This window comes from Oncorhynchus gorbuscha, linkage group LG07, assembly GCF_021184085.1.
Source record: "Oncorhynchus gorbuscha isolate QuinsamMale2020 ecotype Even-year linkage group LG07, OgorEven_v1.0, whole genome shotgun sequence".
Taxonomy (NCBI): Eukaryota; Metazoa; Chordata; class Actinopteri; order Salmoniformes; family Salmonidae; genus Oncorhynchus; species Oncorhynchus gorbuscha.
The window spans coordinates 47,855,741-47,875,880 of NC_060179.1; the positions used below are offsets into that span (position 1 = coordinate 47,855,741).

Below are 20,140 nucleotides of genomic sequence, written 5' to 3' on the forward strand. Positions count from 1 at the left end.
ATGCATGCTGCTCTTGTTTTGATATGCCCCAGGGGCATGAAATTGGATGAGGGGGAAATGCAGGATGATAGAATGACTGTACCAGCCATTTGACTTGACTTACTGCGTCACGGCTCCACTGTTATACCTTCCCTGCAGATAAACACTAAAAATACATCCCTCTTAATCTTCTTAAGGGAGTGAGTAGGAGTTAGTCTTGCAGTGCTTGACGGACAACACAAACACGCACACACATACAATGTTGCAAAGTCTTAGAGGTCAGCTTAATACCTGAGACGGTTCAAAGGCTGTTTGCGGTTTTCGCTGCTTTAACTGTTCGGCCGCCTTACCGTTCCTGTGTTCTGCTTTGCCATACGGCCGTCCTAGTGTTCCTCTGGTTCTTGCAGTCCTTCTGCATGGTTTCTAATTTTCAGTCAGTTTGCAACCCTCGTTGCTGGGCCGAGACCTTTGTTAGTATCGACATGCCAAACCTCAGCAGCCTGGGCAAGATCTGTGGCTCCAGCCGGGGCGAGGATATGGTGGTGATGGACAGGGCAAAGCGCAAGAATTCGGTTAGGCGCATGTCGATCATTGAGGATGGTCAGATTGCTGAGGTTCTCTACCTGATTCCGAAACAATCGATGATGGAGCAGCTTCCCTTCCTAAACCCCAACGACTATATCCTGTGTGAGCGGATGGTAGGCATGCCGGCAGACATGGGATCAATTGGACCAGGTAAGGGATTGCTCATCTGCCTAGTGTTGCCACCATTCTGATTTGGTCTGGAGACCAGGCTTGTTCTTCTGAAGGCGAGCGATAAAGCTATTCAGTTAGATTGTCTTTGAAATTAATTGCTGTAATGTCAAAAGTTTTATGACAATTTGGTGACACTTTATTTGGCGAGTTGAACTTGTTCAACTTTCAACAAAATGTTCTATTAACTATCCACTAACTCTAACCTTAGTCCTTACTCTTACCCTAACCCTAAACTGGCCCTAACCCTAAGAAGATGCATATAAATAGAGTGTCAGTTTTCAAATCTGTAAAGGGAGTCACCAAATAACAACATTACCTTCAAGCTCCCAGATTGAGTTTGGTCTGAGTTGGCAGCCCTACTGGAGTGGTGGAGAGAAATTAGTGAAGATAAGAGATCGGAACAGTGGAAGGTAATAGAAGGGGAGAAAACATTGAGAAATAACTCCTATTAAGGCCTTCTTGAATAGTGTAAGAGGGAAGGAAGTGGGAAACAAGAGTAGAGGGGGTATTGACGAGTGAGGAAAATAATGGGTAGACGCGAGGAAGAGCGAGGAAGAGAGAAGATAGAGAATGGGAATACATTTTATTTTGGGTATGTTGAATTGACTATTTCTAATATAAATCCAAAAAAGAAAACAAGTAGGTGGCCAGTGCGATGCAGAGAACATTAGTAAACTATTTACAGGTATAATTTACAAGGAGCAGATACGTCTATAGTATACAGTATATAACATCAGGGATCTCAACTGCAATGAGTTTTGAATTATATGTGGGGACTTCTCAATTTGAGCTCCATTCAATGTGCAGACATGTTAGTCTGAGGAGTCAGTGTCATGGGCACTGGAGAATAGAATACAGTGGCTTGCGAAAGTATTCACCCCCCTTGGCATTTTTCCTATTTTTTTGCCTTACAACCTGGAATTAAATTAGAATTTGTGGGGGTTTGAATCATTTGTTTTACACAACATGCCTAACACTTTAAAGATCCAAATATTTTGGTTGGAGAAACCAACGAGAAATAAGAAAAAAAACGGAAAACTTGAACGTGCGTAACTATTCACCGTCCCAAAGTCAATACTTCGTAGAGCCACCATTTACAGCAATTACAGCTGCAAGTCTCTTGGGCTATGTCTCTATACACTTGTCACCTCTAGCCACTGGGATTCTTGCCCATTCATCAAGGCAAAACGTCTCCAGCTCCTTCAAGTTGGATGGGTTCCGCTTGTGTACAGCAATCTTTAAGTCATACCACAGATTCTCAATTGGATTGAGGTCTGGACTTTGACTAGGCCATTCCAAGACATGTAAATGTTTCCCCCTAAACCACTCAAGTGTTGCTTTAGCAGTATGCTTAGGGTCATTGTCCTGCTGGAAGGTGAAACTCTGTCCAGTCTCAAATCTCTAGAAGACTGAAACAGGTTACCCTCATGAATTTCTCTGTATTTAGCACCATCCATCATTCCTTCAATTCTGACCAGTTTCCCAGTCCCTGCCGATGAAAAACATCCCCACAGCATGATGCTGCCACCATCATGCTTCACTGTGGGGCTGGTATTCCTGGGGTGATTAGAGGTGTTGGGTTTGCGCCCGACATAGCGTTTCCTTGATTGCCAAAAAGCTCAATTTTAGTCTCATCTGACCAGAGCACCTTCTTCCATATGTTTGCGAAGTCTCCCGCATTGCACTTTGGCGAACACCAAACGTGTTTGCTTATTTTTTTCTTTAAGCAATGGCTTTTTTTCTGGACACTCTTCCGTAAATGCCCAGCTCTGTGGAGTGTAAGGATTAAAGTGGTCCTATGGACAGATACACCAATCTCCACTGTGGAGCTTTGCAGCTCCTTCGGGGTTATCTTTGGTCTCTTTGTTGCCTCTATGATTAATGCCCTCCTTGCCTGGTCTGTGAGTTTTGGTGGGCGGCCCTCTCTTTGCAGGTTAGTTGTGGTGCCATATTCTTTCCATTTTTTAAAAATAGTACCCACAAAACACCAGTCTCAAATTCAAAAGTGAAGAGGCGACTCCGGGATGCTGGCCTTCTAAGCCAGGAGAAGTTGATTGAAAATCAATTTCTATCTCCTCCAAATTCTCCTTCTTCTCCCAGACTGGCTCTGGTTCACTCTTCTGCACCGCCGACTGCTCCATGTGCCCCCCCATTATTTTTATTGGGGTTTCTGTGGCCTACCTCCCCGACTTTGTCGCATTCGCTGCTTCCGCCTGCCTCCATGGCAGGCTCTTCTCTACTGCTATTATGTCATCCCAAGTCCAGGATGTTCTCTCTATAATCTCCAGAGACCAGAGACCAGGATGCCATCATCTCCAGGGAACGCTGCTTGGTCCGTTGTTGGTGGGATCTTCTGTCTACAGATAGTTGCCTGTGTGCACACCAGTAGCTTCACGTTTCGTTTGTGCTTGTTTGTTTTGTTTGGTGAGTCTCTATTAATTAAAATATGTGGAACTCTACGCACGCTGCGCCTTGGTCCAATCATTATGACGAACGTGACACCACCCCATTATGGGGTCGCCTGATATAAAAATGGGGTCGCAGAAGAATTTCCGAAATTTACATTTACATTTACATTTAAGTCATTTAGCAGACGCTCTTATCCAGAGCGACTTACAAATTGGTGCATTCACCTTATGACATCCAGTGGAACAGTCACTTTACAATAGTGCATCTAAATCTTAAAGGGGGGGGGGGGTGAGAGGGATTACTTATCCTATCCTAGGATAAGTGAGAGAACTTGGGAAGGTTGAACACCAGACGGGCTGCGGCGTTCTGGATGAGTTGAAGGGGTTTAATGGCACAGGCAGGGAGCCCAGCCAACAGCGAGTTGCAGTAATCCAGACGGGAGATGACAAGTGCCTGGATTAGGACCTGCGCCGCTTCCTGTGTGAGGCAGGGTCGTACTCTGCGGATGTTGTAGAGCATGAACCTACAGGAACGGGCCACCGCCTTGATGTTGGTTGAGAACGACAGGGTGTTGTCCAGGATCACGCCAAGGTTCTTAGCGCTCTGGGAGGAGGACACAATGGAGTTGTCAACCGTGATGGCGAGATCATGGAACGGGCAGTCCTTCCCCGGGAGGAAGAGCAGCTCCGTCTTGCCGAGGTTCAGCTTGAGGTGGTGATCCGTCATCCACACTGATATGTCTGCCAGACATGCAGAGATGCGATTCGCCACCTGGTCATCAGAAGGGGAAAGGAGAAGATTAGTTGTGTGTCGTCTGCATAGCAATGATAGGAGAGACCATGTGAGGTTATGACAGAGCCAAGTGACTTGGTGTATAGCGAGAATAGGAGAGGGCCTAGAACAGAGCCCTGGGGACACCAGTGGTGAGAGCGCATGGTGAGGAGACAGATTCTCGCCACGCCACCTGGTAGGAGCGACCTGTCAGGTAGGACGCAATCCAAGCGTGGGCCGCGCCGGAGATGCCCAACTCGGAGAGGGTGGAGAGGAGGATCTGATGGTTCACAGTATCGAAGGCAGCCGATAGATCTAGAAGGATGAGAGCAGAGGAGAGAGAGTTAGCTTTAGCAGTGCGGAGCGCCTCCGTGATACAGAGGAGAGCAGTCTCAGTTGAATGACTAGTCTTGAAACCTGACTGATTTGGATCAAGAAGGTCATTCAGAGAGAGATAGCGGGAGAGCTGGCCAAGGACGGCACGTTCAAGAGTTTTGGAGAGAAAAGAAAGAAGGGATACTGGTCTGTAATTGTTGACATCGGAGGGATCAAGTGTAGGTTTTTTCAGAAGGGTGCAACTCTCGCTCTCTTGAAGACGGAAGGGACGTAGCCAGCGGTCAGGGATGAGTTGATGAGCGAGGTGAGGTAAGGGAGAAGGTCTCCGGAAATGGTCTGGAGAAGAGAGGAGGGGATAGGGTCAAGCGGGCAGGTTGTTGGGCGGCCGGCCGTCACAAGACGCGAGATTTCATCTGGAGAGAGAGGGAGAAAGAGGTCAGAGCACAGGGTAGGGCAGTGTGAGCAGAACCAGCGGTGTCGTTTGACTTAGCAAACGAGGATCGGATGTCGTCAACCTTCTTTTCAAAATGGTTGACGAAGTCATCTGCAGAGAGGGAGGAGGGGGAGGGGAGGAGGTTTCAGGAGGGAGGAGAAGGTGGCAAAGAGCTTCCTAGGGTTAGAGGCAGATGCTTGGAATTTAGCGTGGTAGAAAGTGGCTTTAGCAGCAGAGACAGAGGAGGAAAATGTAGAGAGGAGGGAGTGAAAGGATGCCAGGTCCGCAGGGAGGCGAGTTTTCCTCCATTTCCGCTCGGCTGCCCGGAGCCCTGTTCTGTGAGCTCGCAATGAGTCATCGAGCCACGGAGCGGGAGGGGGGAGGACCGAGCCGGCCTGGAGGATAGGGGACATAGAGAGTCAAAGGATGCAGAGAGGGAGGAGAGGAGGGTTGAGGAGGCAGAATCAGGAGATAGGTTGGAGAAGGTTTGAGCGGAGGGAAGAGATGATAGGATGGAAGAGGAGAGAGTAGCGGGGGAGAGAGCGAAGGTTGGGACGGCGCGATACCATCCGAGTAGGGGCAGTGTGGGAGGTGTTGGATGAGAGCGAGAGGGAAAAGGATACAAGGTAGTGGTCGGAGACTTGGAGGGAGTTGCAATGAGGTTAGTGGAAGAACAGCATCTAGTAAAGATGAGGTCGAGCGTATTGCCTGCCTTGTGAGTAGGGGGGGAAGGTGAGAGGGTGAGATCAAAATAGGAGAGGAGTGGAAAGAAGGAGGCAGAGAGGAATGAGTCAAAGGTAGACGTGGGGAGGTTAAAGTCGCCCAGAACTGTGAGAGGTGAGCCGTCCTCAGGAAAGGAGCTTATCAAGGCATCAAGCTCATTGATGAACTCTCCGAGGGAACCTGGAGGGCGATAAATGATAAGGATGTTAAGCTTGAAAGGGCTGGTAACTGTGACAGCATGGAATTCAAAGGAGGCGATAGACAGATGGGTAAGGGGAGAAAGAGAGAATGACCACTTGGGAGAGATGAGGATCCCGGTGCCACCACCCCGCTGACCAGAAGCTCTCGGGGTGTGCGAGAACACGCAGTAGGAGTAGCAGTGTTATCTGTGGTGATCCATGTTTCCGTCAGTGCCAAGAAGTCGAGGGACTGGAGGGAGGCATAGGCTGAGATGAACTCTGCCTTGTTGACCGCAGATTGGCAGTTCCAGAGGCTACCGGAGACCTGGAACTCCACGTGGGTCGTGCGTGCTGGGACCACCAGATTAGGGTGGCCGCGGCCACGCGGTGTGGAGCGTTTGTATGGTCTGTGCAGGGAGGAGAGAACAGGGATAAACAGACACATAGTTGACAGGCTACAGAAGAGGCTACGCTAATGCAAAGGAGATTGGAATGACAAGTGGACTACACGTCTCGAATGTTCAGAAAGTTAAGCTACGTAGCAAGAATCTTATTGACTAAAATGATTAAAATGATACAGTACTGCTGAAGTAGGCTAGCTGGCAGTGGGTGCGTTGTTGACACTACACTAATCAAGTCATTCCGTTGAGTGTAATAGTTTCTGCAGTGCTGCTATTCGGGGGCTAGCTGGCTAGCTAATAGTGTTGTTTACGTTACGTTGCGTTAAAATCCCACCAAACCCTCCCCCAAAATGATATATAATATACTCAAAACTGTTGTTGGCTTAGCTACATTTACAAGATATTCCTCTCAACTATACAATCATCATACTTTATATCTATCTAGTGAGCTAGTCATCCAGCAAAGCATTTTTATATTTTGATGACTTTTTTTGTCACTTTTAGAGCACATGCTTTTGTCACTATGGTAGTTCCCTACAGTGGCAAAGTGTACCTTTTCTTAGTACATGGTTTTGTATCTGTGGACTACATGTAAGTAAGGTAATATCTGAGATATAAACTGGGGTACAATAATGTACCTACAACTAAAGGTTCAAAGGATGACCTTTACAGGGTATCACCACAAGCCAAGTGGTTGTACCCCATTAAGAACACATCTAAATCTTTATTGTGTACGTACAACACACTCAATGAGCTAATTGTCTTTAAGTAAACATGTACTTCAAGTTGTCATATGGGACACATGGATACATACACACGTGTACACAGTACACTCACACACAAACGCATGCAAGCAAGCAGACACACACACAGGATTCTTAAAAAAATATAAAAATGTAAAGACATTGTATATTTTTCCCAGGAAGGATTGTTGTTTGGTACTCGAAAAGTAGCAATTTCAGCAGAATGGCTGCAACTTTATACCAAATGCTTCAGAAGGGGTTTTTAATCTAGTAGACCAATAATCTGCCAGATAAGGACAGGACCAGAATATGTGGGTCAAGTCCGCCAAGGAGCTTTTACACCTGTCACATGTTCCATCAAAATTTGGGTAGAATTTGGACAATCTGGCCTTGCTGAAATGGATATGGTGAAGTACCTTAAACTGTATAATGCTTAGCCGGGCACAAGAGGAGCTTCCATTTACAGTAAGTAAGGCACTATTCCAGACTCTCCACTCAGATTGGATTTTATTGAGTGATGGGATATTTTTTTATAATTTCACCTTTATTTTAACCAGATAGTTTACTTGAGAACAAGTTCTCATTTACAACTGCGACCTGGCCAAGATAAAGAAAATCAGTTCAACAAATACAACAGCACAGAGTTACGCATGGAATTAACAAAACATACAGTCAATAATACAGTAGAAAAAGTATATATGCAGTGTGTGCAAATAAGGTAGGATAAGGGAGGTAAAGGCAATAAATAGGCCATGGTGGCGAAATAATTACAATATAGAAATTAAACCCTGGAATGGTAGAAAGTGCAGAAGATGAATGTGCAAGTAGAGATACTGGGGTGCAAATGAGCAAGATAAATAAATAAATACAGTATGGGGATGAGGTAGTTGGATGGGCTATTTACAGATGGGCTATGTACAGGTGCAGTGATCTGTGAGCTGCTCTGACAGCTGGTGCTTAAAACTAGTGAGGGAGATATGTGTTTCCAGCTTCAGAGATTTTTGCAGTTCGTTCCAGTCATTGGCAGCAGAGAACTGGAAGTAACCAGTGAGATATGCCTGCTGGAGCGCATGCTATGGGTGGGTGCTGCTATGGTGACTAGTGAGCTGAGATAAGGCAGGCCTTTACCTAGCAGAGACTTGTATATGACCTGGAGCCAGTGGGTTTGGCGACGAATATGAAGCAAGGGCCAGCCAACGAGACCGTACAGGTCGCAGTGGTGGCTGGTATATGGGGCTTTGGTGACAAAACGGATGGCACTGTGATATACTATATCCAATTTGTTGAGTAGAGTGTTGGAGGCTATTTTGTAAATGACATCACTGAAATCGAGGATCGGTAGGATGGTCAGTTTTTACGAGGGTATGTTTGGCAGCATGAGTGAAGGATGCTTTGTTGCATAATAGGAAACCGATTCTAGATTTCACTTTGGATTGGAGATACTTAATGTGAGTCTGGAAGGAGAGTTTACAGTCTAACCAGACACCCAGGTATTTGTAGTTGTCAGAACTGTCCAGAGTAGTGATGCTGGAAGGGCGGGCAGCGATCGGTTGAATAGCATGCATTTAGTTTTACTTGCATTTAAGAGCAGTTGGAGGCCATGGAAGGAGAGTTGTATGGCATTGAAGCTCGTCTGGAGGTTAGTTAACACAGTGTCCAAAGAAGGGCCAGAGGTATACAGAATGTTGTCGTCTGCGTAGAGGTGGATCATAGAATCATCAGCAGCAAGAGCGTCAATCATTGATGTATATAGAGAAGAGAGTCGGCCCGGGAATTGAACCCTGTGTCACCCCCATAGAGACTGCCAGAGATCCGGGCAACAGGCCCTCCTCCGATCATTAAACTTAGTAAGGCTGAAAGCTGAATTCAGTTTGCCTGGAAGGAAGAGGTGATTATTAAATAAAGGACCTTCAGTAGAGAAATCACAGAATTTAAAATGTTGATGGAATTGAGTCCAAATTTCAAGAGTATTGACAACAATTGTATTGCATGTGTAGCGTAAACAGAAAGAGGGAGATGGTGGAGGTGACTAAAGCTGATAAAGAGTAAGAGAAACATGAGTTGGCTTCTGTTTGATACCAGCACCCCATAGAAAAGACATAAGCTTATCCTAAAAAAGAGAAGAAAAAAAGAGAGAGACACTGGAACAAATACAGAAATCTGGGCAATACGCTCATCTTGATACAATTCGCATTACCAGCTAAAGAAAAATGGAGAATACTCCATCTCTGAAAGTCCAGTTTAAGTTTTCTGAACAGAGAAATACATTTCTCATCAAGGAGGGAAGACGAGGTACATGTGATATTGTTCCCTAAATATTTAAAGCCAGCCTTGGACATACGAAATGGAACAGTATCCCACGGAATTTGTAATGCTAATGAATTAATAGGAAAATGTATTTATAACCCGAAAACACACCAAACCTATGCAATAGGTCCACTACCTCAGGGACCCACATTTCAGGGTCTGAGATAAAAGCAAGTCATCTGCATACAAGGAAACTTTGTGTTCCAGTCCCCATCTGTAGATAACATGTGTTATTAAAAATTAAATTTGCACCAAAGCCACATTTGTCCAGTACAGAGAATAAATATTCCCATTCTCCCCTGACATTAAGCAGACGGCAAATGTTAGAAAAAGAGTGGTGACCCTTAATAAATCCTGTCTGATCCGTTGATTCTATTCGAGAGGCATGCAAATTCGCTAATATTTTTACACCTGCATTTAAAAGGGAGATCGGTCTGTATGAGCCACACTCAGATGCATCTTTGCTGGGTTTTAACAAAAATGTGATCGACACCTCTGTCAGGGTTTGGGGTAAAACACTCAGGTCCAGGGAATTTTCAAACATTTCAATCAGGAGAGGGGCTAGTTTGGCAGAAAACGTATTGTATAAATTTGATTGGGTAGCCATCTGTGCTAGGAGATTTCACACTTTGCATTGCTGTAACTGAATTAATAATCTCCGCTAGCTTCAAAGGTCTCCTCTCTATATTACTGGTAGGAGTTTCCAAATTGTCAAGGAAGTCATTCATAATTGAATTGTCTTCAGGTGATTCAGATGTGTAAAGATCACTTTTTTTGGGGGGGGGGGTGACAGTATTATTGATTTCAGTGGGACTAACTTAAGACACCCGAGGTGTTGTGAATTTGAGGGATCAGCTGTGCGGCAGATTTTCACTTGAGTTGATGAGCTAGAAGTCGACCAGCCTTTTCTCCATGTTCGTAAAACAAAACCGTGTGCACGGAGTAGCTGCTGCTCAGCCTTATTTGTTGATATTAAATTCTACTAAGTTTGAAGACTCAGCCTTTCTTTTTAAAGTTCTGGTGATGGAGAGGTGGAGCACTGTTGGTCTAATTCCAGAATTGAGTTGATCAGCTGTTGTTGTTATATTTGGTTGTTTATTGAGGAGAGCAATAGAAAATTATTTTTCCTCTAAGAACAACTTTAAGTGTTTCCCAAAGTGTAGATTGAGAGATCAAATCAGTTTTAATTGTCTCAACAAAGACCTTCAATTCCATTTGAAATAATGGTGCGGAATGAATTGTTTAAAAGTAAAGATCTCCATACAGGGCGATCTGTATAGTTCAATGAGAATGAGAAGTCGCGTGACAGAGGAGCATGATCACTAATAACAATGGCAGAGTATTCTACTTTCTTAACAGAGGGGAGAAGGGCTTTATCTACAAAACAGTAGTCTATTGTAGAATAGGAGTTGTGTACGTGAAAATAAAAATAATTATTTGTTACGGGGAAAAAGGAATCTCCATGGATCTATACATACTGGGTGGATCAGACAATTCAAGTCACCTCCAAAAATGTAATGGTGTGAGTTGACATTGGGCAGCAAAGAAATAAGTTTGTTAATGAAATTAAAATCACCCCTTTTGGGAGCATAAACAGTTACAAGCAAAACAGAGGTGTGAAAGAGAGAACCAGACACCATAACAAAACGCCCCTGTGAATCCAAGATTATGTCAGCATCGGTAAATTGTACTTTCTTATGAATAAGTACTGCTGTTCCCCTTAGCATTGTATTTTGAGTGGAATATTTGTCCGACCCAAGCTTTACGGAGTCGACCATGATCTGCTGCACACAGATGTGTTTCTAGTAAGAATGCTATATCGGTTTTTAAATTCTTAAGAAAAGCAAATACTCTAGTACGTTTAACCTGGCCGTTCATTGCCTTGATGTTCCAGCTTGTAAACCTAATAGCTGATCACCCAACTCCCACCCCAAAATCTGAATAGTCAGGAATTAAAAGTTAACATTTCTAAATTAAGACTGAAATAGAGATGAAAACCCTATATAAGATCACCGATCATATCTTGTGATAAAAGAAAAAGCATGTACCGAAAAGTTAGTCAAAATACTGTTGAAGTAGAATGTGTAAGAATCAAATGGTTAATAAAGGCAAACAACACACCCCCCACCCCCTGACATAAAACCCTCAAAATAACACAACAAACAACATCCCCCCACCCCCTGACATAAAACCCTCAAAATAACACAACAAACAACATCCCCCACCCCTGATATAAAACCCTCAAAATAACACAACAAACAACATCCCCCACCCCCTGACATAAAACCCTCAAAATAACACAACAAAATAATAAACACCGTACAAAATGAAACTGTCCTATGCTCGCCTCTAAGGTGGAATGCAGGCTTCCCCAAATAGGGTCAAACTCCCAGTAAACCATCTATCACTTAACTTAGCCTACACAATAGGGCTCCCAATTATTGACATAAATATATACAATGCCAGTTTTAAATTGTTTAAACTCAAATATTAACAGTGTCGGTTAATAATTGATTAGTTACATCCTCCACTGGCTTTAACAAATGAAAATAGTCAAATACAATGTTCTGTCTGTCAAGACTTTGGCCCATGTGTTAGGGGGGTTATCTGCGCCACGCCACGTTCCAGCAGCCGCACTGCGCAACGGTGTCCACAACCACAGGGAGTAAAATATGATACTGTAACACCAACCTGTTACAGGTAGGCAGCAGTAACGTCACCGGCAGGGCTCTAAAGTGTCACTAATTTGGTTGCATGCAGAATATTTTGTTGTGCGACTATGAAAAAAAATCTCCCAAATAATAATTGCCGTCATGATAAGGCTCCGCTGTACTGTTGTTTCTGAGTGCTCTAGAGAAACAGGCAAGTGCAGATCGTTAGCGTCATGGTTCCACCCTGACTACACTGAAAACGGCTTGCTTCCAACCAGATCAAAACATCTGACCCATATTACCGGCACAACATTTTTATCTTTCTGTAGCGGATTACCGGGACCGCATGTAGTGGGCCATTCTAAAACTACTTGCGTGGCAAAGTAGTTCACCATCTGTTTACATTTGTTCAATGATGTTATTTAATTGGCTAACTAGCTAGCTAACAACCTGGCAATTTTACCAGTATATTCAATCATGTGGGGGCCACAAAAAAAATCGATCGCTTCTTCAGGAGATCTACATATTATCATAGATAGCAATGAGTGAATGACAGATCTCTTGGCCGTCATCATCACAAACATTACATTTTTAAAGAGAGAGTACAATAGGGAAAATAATGCTTTTACACAATGTAGAAACATAAAATTCCACAAATCACTTAGTAATTTCAATCACAGGTATTCATGTCGAAATTTTAGCTTGTATAATAAAGAAATGTATTTACAGTGTTAGATATTAGTTTTTTAACACACAACACGTGCTTCAAAAGTAGCTAGAATTAATATTGGCCCAATATAGGCTGTTTCTCAATCCATTTTAAAATTCTTATTTTCTGGTGCACCTAAATTTCATGTGGTGATCCTAACTTTTGTAAATTGGCAGCAACATTTTACCAAATATAATTTGTTGTTTTGAGCCCCGGTCACCGGTGACGCAATTCCAATTTCTTAATCGTCCGCTAAAGCTGATTAATAACCTTGTTTTACATACTGCTCTTAATTTTATACAAAAAACAGTCGTAGACCTTAAACTGGTACAAAATACAGAAAAAAGTATAGAGTGCCTTGCAAAAGTATTCATCCCCCTTGGTGTTTTTCCTGTTTTGTTGCATTACATCCTGTAATTTGAATGGATTTTTATTCGGATTTCATACAATGGACATATACAAAATAGTCCAAATTGGTGAAGTGAAATGAAAAAAAAATACTTGTTTCAAAAAAATGTAAAAAAAATGTCAACTGATAAATTGGTGCGTGCATATGCATTCACACCCTTTGCTTTGATGCCCCTAAGTAAGATCTGGTGCAACCAATTACCTTCAGAAGTCACATAAGTATACTGCTCAAAAAAATAAAGGGAACACTAAAATAACACATCCTCGATCTGAATGAATGGAATATTACTATTAAATACTTTTTCTTTACATATTTGAATGTGCTGACAACAAAATCACACAAAAATTATCAATGGAAATCAAATGTATCAACCCATGGAGGTCTGGATTTGGAGTCACACTCAAAATGAAAGTGGAAAACCACACTACAGGCTGATCCAACGTTCATGTAATGTCCTTAAAACAAGTCAAAATGCGGCTCAGTAGTGTGTGTGGCCTCCACATGCCTGTATGACCTCCCTACAACACCTGGGCATGCTCCTGATGAGGTGGCGGATGGTCTCTTGAGGGATCTCCTCCCAGATCTGGACTAAAGCATCCACCAACTCCTGGACAGTCTGTGGTGCAACGTGGCATTGGTGGATGGAGCGAGACATGATGTCCCAGATGTGCTAAATTGGATTCAGGTCTGGGGAACGGGCGGGCCAGTCCATAGCATCAATGCCTTCGTCTTGCAGGAACTGCTGACACACTCCAGCCACATGAGGTCTAGCATTGTCTTGCATTAGGAGGAACCCAGGGCCAACCACACCAGCATATGGTCTCACAAGGGGTCTGATGATCTCATCTCGGGACCTAATGGCAGTCAGGCTACCTCTGGCGAGGATATGGAGGGCTGTGCGGCCCCCCAAAGAAATGCCACCCCACACCATGATTGACAAACCGCCAAACCGGTCATGCTGGAGGATGTTGCAGGCAGCAGAACGTTCTCCACGGTGTCTCCAGACTCTGTCACATGTGCTCAGTGTGAACCTGCTTTCATCTGTGAAGAGCACAGGAAGCCAGTGGCGAATTTGCCAATCTTGGTGTTCTCTGGCAAATGCCAAACGTCCTGCACGGTGTTGGGCTGTAAGCACAACCCCCACCTGTGGATGTTGGGCCCTCATACCACCCTCATGGAGTCTGTTTCTGACCGTTTGAGCAGACACATACACATTTGTGGCCTGCTGGAGGTCATTTTGCAGGGCTCTGGCAGTGCTCCTCCTGCTCCTCCTTGCACAAATGCGGAGGTAGCAGTCCTGCTGCTGGGTTTTTGCCCTCCTACGGCCTCCTCCACGTCTCCTGATGTACTGGCCTGTCTCCTGGTAGCGCCTCCATGCTCTGGACACTACGCTGACAAACACAGCAAACTTTCTTGCCACAGCAAACCTTCTTGCCACAGCTCGCATTGATGTGCCATCCTGGATGAGCTGCACTACCTGAGCCACTTGTGTGGGTTGTAGACTCCGTCTCATGCTACCACTAGAGTGAAAGCACCGCCAGCATTCAAAAGTGACCAAAACATCAGCCAGGAAGCATAGGAACTGAGAAGTGGTCTGTGGTCACCACCTGCAGAACCAATCCTTTATTGGGGGTGTCTTGCTAATTGCCTATAATTTCCACCTGTTGTCTATTCCATTTGCACAACAGCATGTGAAATGTATTGTCATTCAGTGTTGCTTCCTAAGTGGACAGTTTGATTTCACAGAAGTGTGACTGACTTGGAGTTACATTGTGTTGCTTAAGTGTTCCCTTTATTTTTTTGAGCAGTGTAGTTAGATTGCACACAGGTGGACTCTATTTAAGTGTTACATGATCTGTCACATGATCTAATTTTTATACACCTGTTCTGAAAGGTCCCAGAGCAACACCACTAAGCAAGGGGTAACACCAAGCAAGCTTCACCATGAAGACCAAGGAGCTCTCTAAACAGATCAGGGTTGGGTTATAAAAAAATATTAGAAACTTTGACCATCCCATGGAGCACCATTAAATCCATGATTAATGAAGCTGCCAGTTGAGGACATGTGAGGCGTCTGTTTCTCAAACGAGACACTCTAATGTACTTGTCCTCTTGCTCAGTTGTGCACCGGGACCTCTCACTCCTCTTTCTATTCTGGTTAGCGCCAGTTTGTGCTGTTCTGTGAAGGGAGTAGTACACAGCGTTGTATGAGATCTTCAATTTCTTGGCAATTTCTCGCATGGAATATTCTTCATTTCTCAGAACAAGAATAGACTGACAAGTTTCAGCAGAAAGTTCTTTGTTTCTGGCCATTTTGAGCCGTAATCGAACCCACAAATGCTGATGCTCCAGATACTCAACTAGTCTAAAGAAGGTCAGTTTTATTGCTTCTTTAATCAGGACAAGTTTTCAGCTGTGCTAACATAATTGCAAAATGTTTTTCTAATGATCAATTAGCCTTTTAAAATGATAAACTTGGATTAGCTAACACAACGTGCCATTGGAACACAGTAGTGATGGTTGCTGATAATGGGCCTCTACACCTATGCAGATATTCCATTAAATATTTGCCGTTTCCAGCTACAATAGTCATTTACAACATTAACAATGTCTACACTGTATTTCTGATCAATTTGATGTTATTTTAATGGACCAAAAATATGCTTTTCTTTCAAGAACAAGGACATTTCTATGTGACCCCAAACTTTTTATCAGTAGTGTATATTGTATGTGTTAAAGTAACACTTTTCAAAGTGTTGACAAACTAACGTCTTGGGTGTTGCAAATAGCAACTTAAATGAACACTTAGTGGTCTTTTTTGGGAGAGTTATTTTAACATTGTAGGTAGAGCCTTATTTGCACATTTCCCAGCATTCCGTTCAAGTGAAAATAAGAGATACCCACCCTTGACTGTTCTTGTTAATTACAGAGACATGGGCTTTCTCTATTCTTTCATTTTAACAAATCTTTTTACTGACAAAGGTCATGATTTGTTTTTCTGAGTGACTCGTCATTGTAGACATTCATTTGATCTGCTGCCTGAAATGAAATTCTACAGTAGGATTATTATACGCTCCTCCGATGACTCCAGATAATTGCACCGACCAACAACTGTCTGTCATTTATGCGCACAGGCAAAATATATCATGCTGCAGGCAGCATTGAGAATAAAAAGACATGCAAATTGAAGTGGGTCTATGGTGTAAGGTAGAGGTGATATGATCCTTAACTAGTGTGATATAAAAATTACATATTTACCTTGTGTATTTGATATTAAAACCTCTTATGGGCAGGTGGGACGGTAGCGTCCCACCTGGCCAATATCCAGTGAAATTGCAGAGCTCCAAATTCAAAATACAGAAATACTCATAATAAACATTCATAAAATATACAAGTGTTATACATCGGTTTAAAGATGAACTTCTTGTTAATCCAGCCGCTGTGTCAGATTTCAAAAAGGCTTTATGGCAAAAGCATACCATGTGATTATCTGAGGACAGCCCCCGGCTTACAAAAGCATACAAACATTTCCCAGCAGAGTCACAAGTCAGAAATAGCGATAAATGTATCACTCACCTTTTATGATCTTCATATAACAAGACTCCCTGTTACACAATAAATGTTTGTTTTGTTCGATAAAATCCCTTCTTTATGTCCCAAAAACTCTGTTTTGTTGGGGCGTTTTGTTCAGTAATCCACTGTCTCCAGGGAGGTCAAAAATGCAGAGGAATACGTCCTAATAGAACGTTTATGTTTATAATTAATCCTCAGGTGTTCTATTGTTTAAATAATCAATAATATTTCAACTGGACAATAGCGTTTTCAATAGAAAGGAAAAACAACGAACAGCGCGTTATCTGTCACGCGCACAATGCAGCTCTGCATTCTCCCCCTGTCCTCTGACCAAAAGGTATTTTTACTCATCGTTTTTCAAAATACAAGCCTGAAAGCATGTCTAAAGACTGTTGAAGCCATAAGAACAGCAATCTGGGCCCTAACCTATAACAGAGTCAATAGGCATTCAATGGAAAACAATTCGCTTCAAAAAAGTCTCACTTCCTGGATGGATTTTCCTCTGGTTTTCGCCTGCCATATCAGTTCTGTTATACTCACAGACATTATTTTAACAGTTTTAGAAACAGAGTATTTTCTATCGAATAGTACCATGCATATGCTTATCCTAGCTTCTGGGCCTGAGTAACAGGCAGTTTACTTTGGGCATGTTTGTCATCCACACTTCAAAATACTGCCCCCTACCCAAGAGAGGTTTTAATGGTTAGCAATTAATATTTAACTAATAGTAAGACATTTCTGTCCTGCTAGTGTCTGTGTTTACATGGGCTTCACTGGAGATGGCTTGAGCTGACAAATGGGTTAAAGACAGCATTACATAGAAAATAATGTGTTTTACTAGACATAGTTTAGGAGTAGAACAATCCCTCATTGTCTCAAAATCATCCTCGCATCTGGGAAACTAAGTCAGGGTAGTGTTAAGACAACATCCCACGTGCAGATAACGACAGGACGAAGCCACAGTGGCCTCTGATGCTCCTTGGTCTGCATGAGGGGGCTGTTTAACCAACCATGACTTGTTGGTGTCAGCTATATATAGTACTCTGCATTTGTGTAAAGGTTAGGTTACTCGGTACAACACTCAAGGGTGGGCGGGTCGACCAGCCTCATTATTGCAATAATTAAGCAATATTAAATAAAGATGATTGTTTGAAGAAATGGCCAAATCTCTCTCAGTACTGAATTTCCACAACACTAGCCACTCAAAGCAATTTATGATGACAGAAGTGCTAAGGGGTAATAGTCATTTAGTTCAGTTACCTTTGCTTTCTTGGGTACAGAAACAATCGTGGACATCTTGGGGCAACAAGTGGAAACAGCAGACTGGGATAGGAAGAGATTGAATATGTCCATTAATACTCCAGCCAGCTGGTCTGCACATGTTCTGGGGACGCGGCTAGGGGTGTCATCTGGTTCGGCAGCCTTGCGAGGGTTAACACGTGTAAATGTTTTACTCACGTCGGCCGGTAGCATTGTGTTATCCTCAAAGCAAGTGAAGTTGTTTAGCTTGTCCGGAAGCAAGATGTCGGTGTCCACGACGTGACTTTCTATAGACCCTGCCACATAGGTTTTGTGTCTGAGCCATTGAATTATGACTCCACTTTGTCTCAATATTAACATTTTGCCTGTTTAATTTCCTTACAGAGGGTATAACTACACTGTTTGTATTTCATTCCTAGTATCCTGATGGCTAATATCCAATCGCTGGAAAATAAACTTTGTGAACAATTGCAGAGGGACATCAGGGAATGCAGTGTCTTTGTTTTTGCTGAGATGTGGCTTACGGACAATACACTACACTCTACTATTCAACCAGACGGCTTCTCCATATTTCTAATGGATCAGATGGAGATGTCTAATAAGAGTCTACGGGGAGGGGTATGTTTCCTCAAACAATTCCTGATGTACGGAACTTGAAAACATCGCAAGCTCCTGTTCACCCAACCTGGAGTTTCTGATGTTAAAACACCAACCCCACTATATGCTGAGGAAGCTCACGTGTTATTATCACAGCAAACACCAAGACGGCACTCAGTGAACTGTACAAGATTATTAGCCAGCAAAAATCCTTTCACCCGGAAGCAGTCTTTATTGTCGCAGGTGACGAGAATCAAAGATGTGAGGGGACTTGGGGTATGGAATTGTTTTAAGATGGTCAAACTATGGATCATCTAACTGTTTGATTTTGAATTTTTAGGACCTCGTTTGGTATTAAAAAAATGTATTTGATAAAATGTTGATTTTGGCCTTTACTACTAAAGCCTATAGAAACATCATAAATGGCAAAAAGGACCGACCAAAAATAAATAAGAAACATGGTTGTCATAAATCTAGGAGATATTTAAAAAATATATTTCGTACTCATATTTAACGGAAAGAACTCAACACAGTCAAGTAACAACACCACGCGGTGTTGATTCCACTGTGATTGAAATAAAACTTCATTTATTCACTGCAGTTGGTGTCAATTTCAATCCCACTGGTGTTAACCCCACTATAATCAATAATCGGATATAACACTGACAACACTTTTAAGGATGTAGCAGAATACAGTTCCCTGGCAGGAACATCACTCAGCGGAGTTTCAGAGCGCCACCTATAGTTTTTGATAAAACTCAAACTGTCATTAAACTTTCATTAAAATACACATTCAAGGTAGTGAATTAAAGCTACACTCGTTGTGAATCTATCCACCGAGTCAGATTTGTAAAATGCTTTTCGGCGAAAGCATGAGAAGCTATTATCTGATAGCATGTAACACCCCAAAAGACCCGCAGGGGACGTAAACAAAATAATTAACATAGTCGGCGCTACACAAACCGCACAAATAAAATATAAAACATTCATTACCTTTGACCATCTTCTTTGTTGGCACTCCTAGATGTCCCATAATCACTATTGGGTCTTTTTTTCCGATTAAATCGGTCCATATATAGCCTAGATATCGATCTATGAAGACTGTGTGAACAACGAAAAAAATAGCATTTTCTAACGTAACGTCATTTTTTTCAAATTAAAAAGTCGACGATAAACTTTCACAAAACACTTCGAAATACTTTTGTAATGCAACTTTAGGTATTAGTAAATGTTAATAAGCCATCAAATTGATCACGAGGCGATGTATATTCTATAGCTGTCCGTCTGGAAATAATGTCCGGGTAAATCTCAACCAAAATATCCGGTCGGAGACCGGAAGAACTGGGCTGAACCTCGGCAAGACGGAGCTGCTCTTCCTCCCGGGGAAGGACTGCCCGTTCCATGATCTCGCCATCACGGTCGACAACTCCATTGTGTCCTCCTCCCAGAGCGCCAAGAACCTTGGCGTGATCCTGGACAACACCCTGTCGTTCTCAACTAACATCAAGGCGGTGGCCCGTTCCTGTAGGTTCATGCTCTACAACATCCGCAGAGTACGACCCTGCCTCACACAGGAAGCGGCGCAGGTCCTAATCCAGGCACTTGTCATCTCCCGTCTGGATTACTGCAACTCGCTGTTGGCTGGGCTCCCTGCCTGTGCCATTAAACCCCTTCAACTCATCCAGAACGCCGCAGCCCGTCTGGTGTTCAACCTTCCCAAGTTCTCTCACGTCACCCCGCTCCTCCGTTCTCTCCACTGGCTTCCAGTTGAAGCTCGCATCCGCTACAAGACCATGGTGCTTGCCTACGGAGCTGTGAGGGGAACGGCACCTCAGTACCTCCAGGCTCTGATCAGGCCCTACACCCAAACAAGGGCACTGCGTTCATCCACCTCTGGCCTGCTC

At 43.2% G+C, this 20,140-nt stretch overlaps 1 protein-coding gene across 4 annotated transcripts in view; it reads left to right on the forward strand.

Moving 5' to 3' along the window:
* The first annotated feature begins 216 nt into the window (after nucleotides 1–216).
* The window catches only part of ablim1b (actin binding LIM protein 1b), a 115,870-nt gene continuing 95,946 nt past the window's right edge, over nucleotides 217–20,140 (forward strand). For all 4 annotated transcript variants that reach the window (XM_046356509.1, XM_046356510.1, XM_046356512.1 and 1 more), the window contains exon 1: nucleotides 217–714. In XM_046356509.1, the coding sequence (XP_046212465.1) occupies nucleotides 396–714 (319 nt within the window). In that variant the 5' untranslated portion in view covers nucleotides 217–395. The remainder of the gene's footprint in view (nucleotides 715–20,140) is intronic.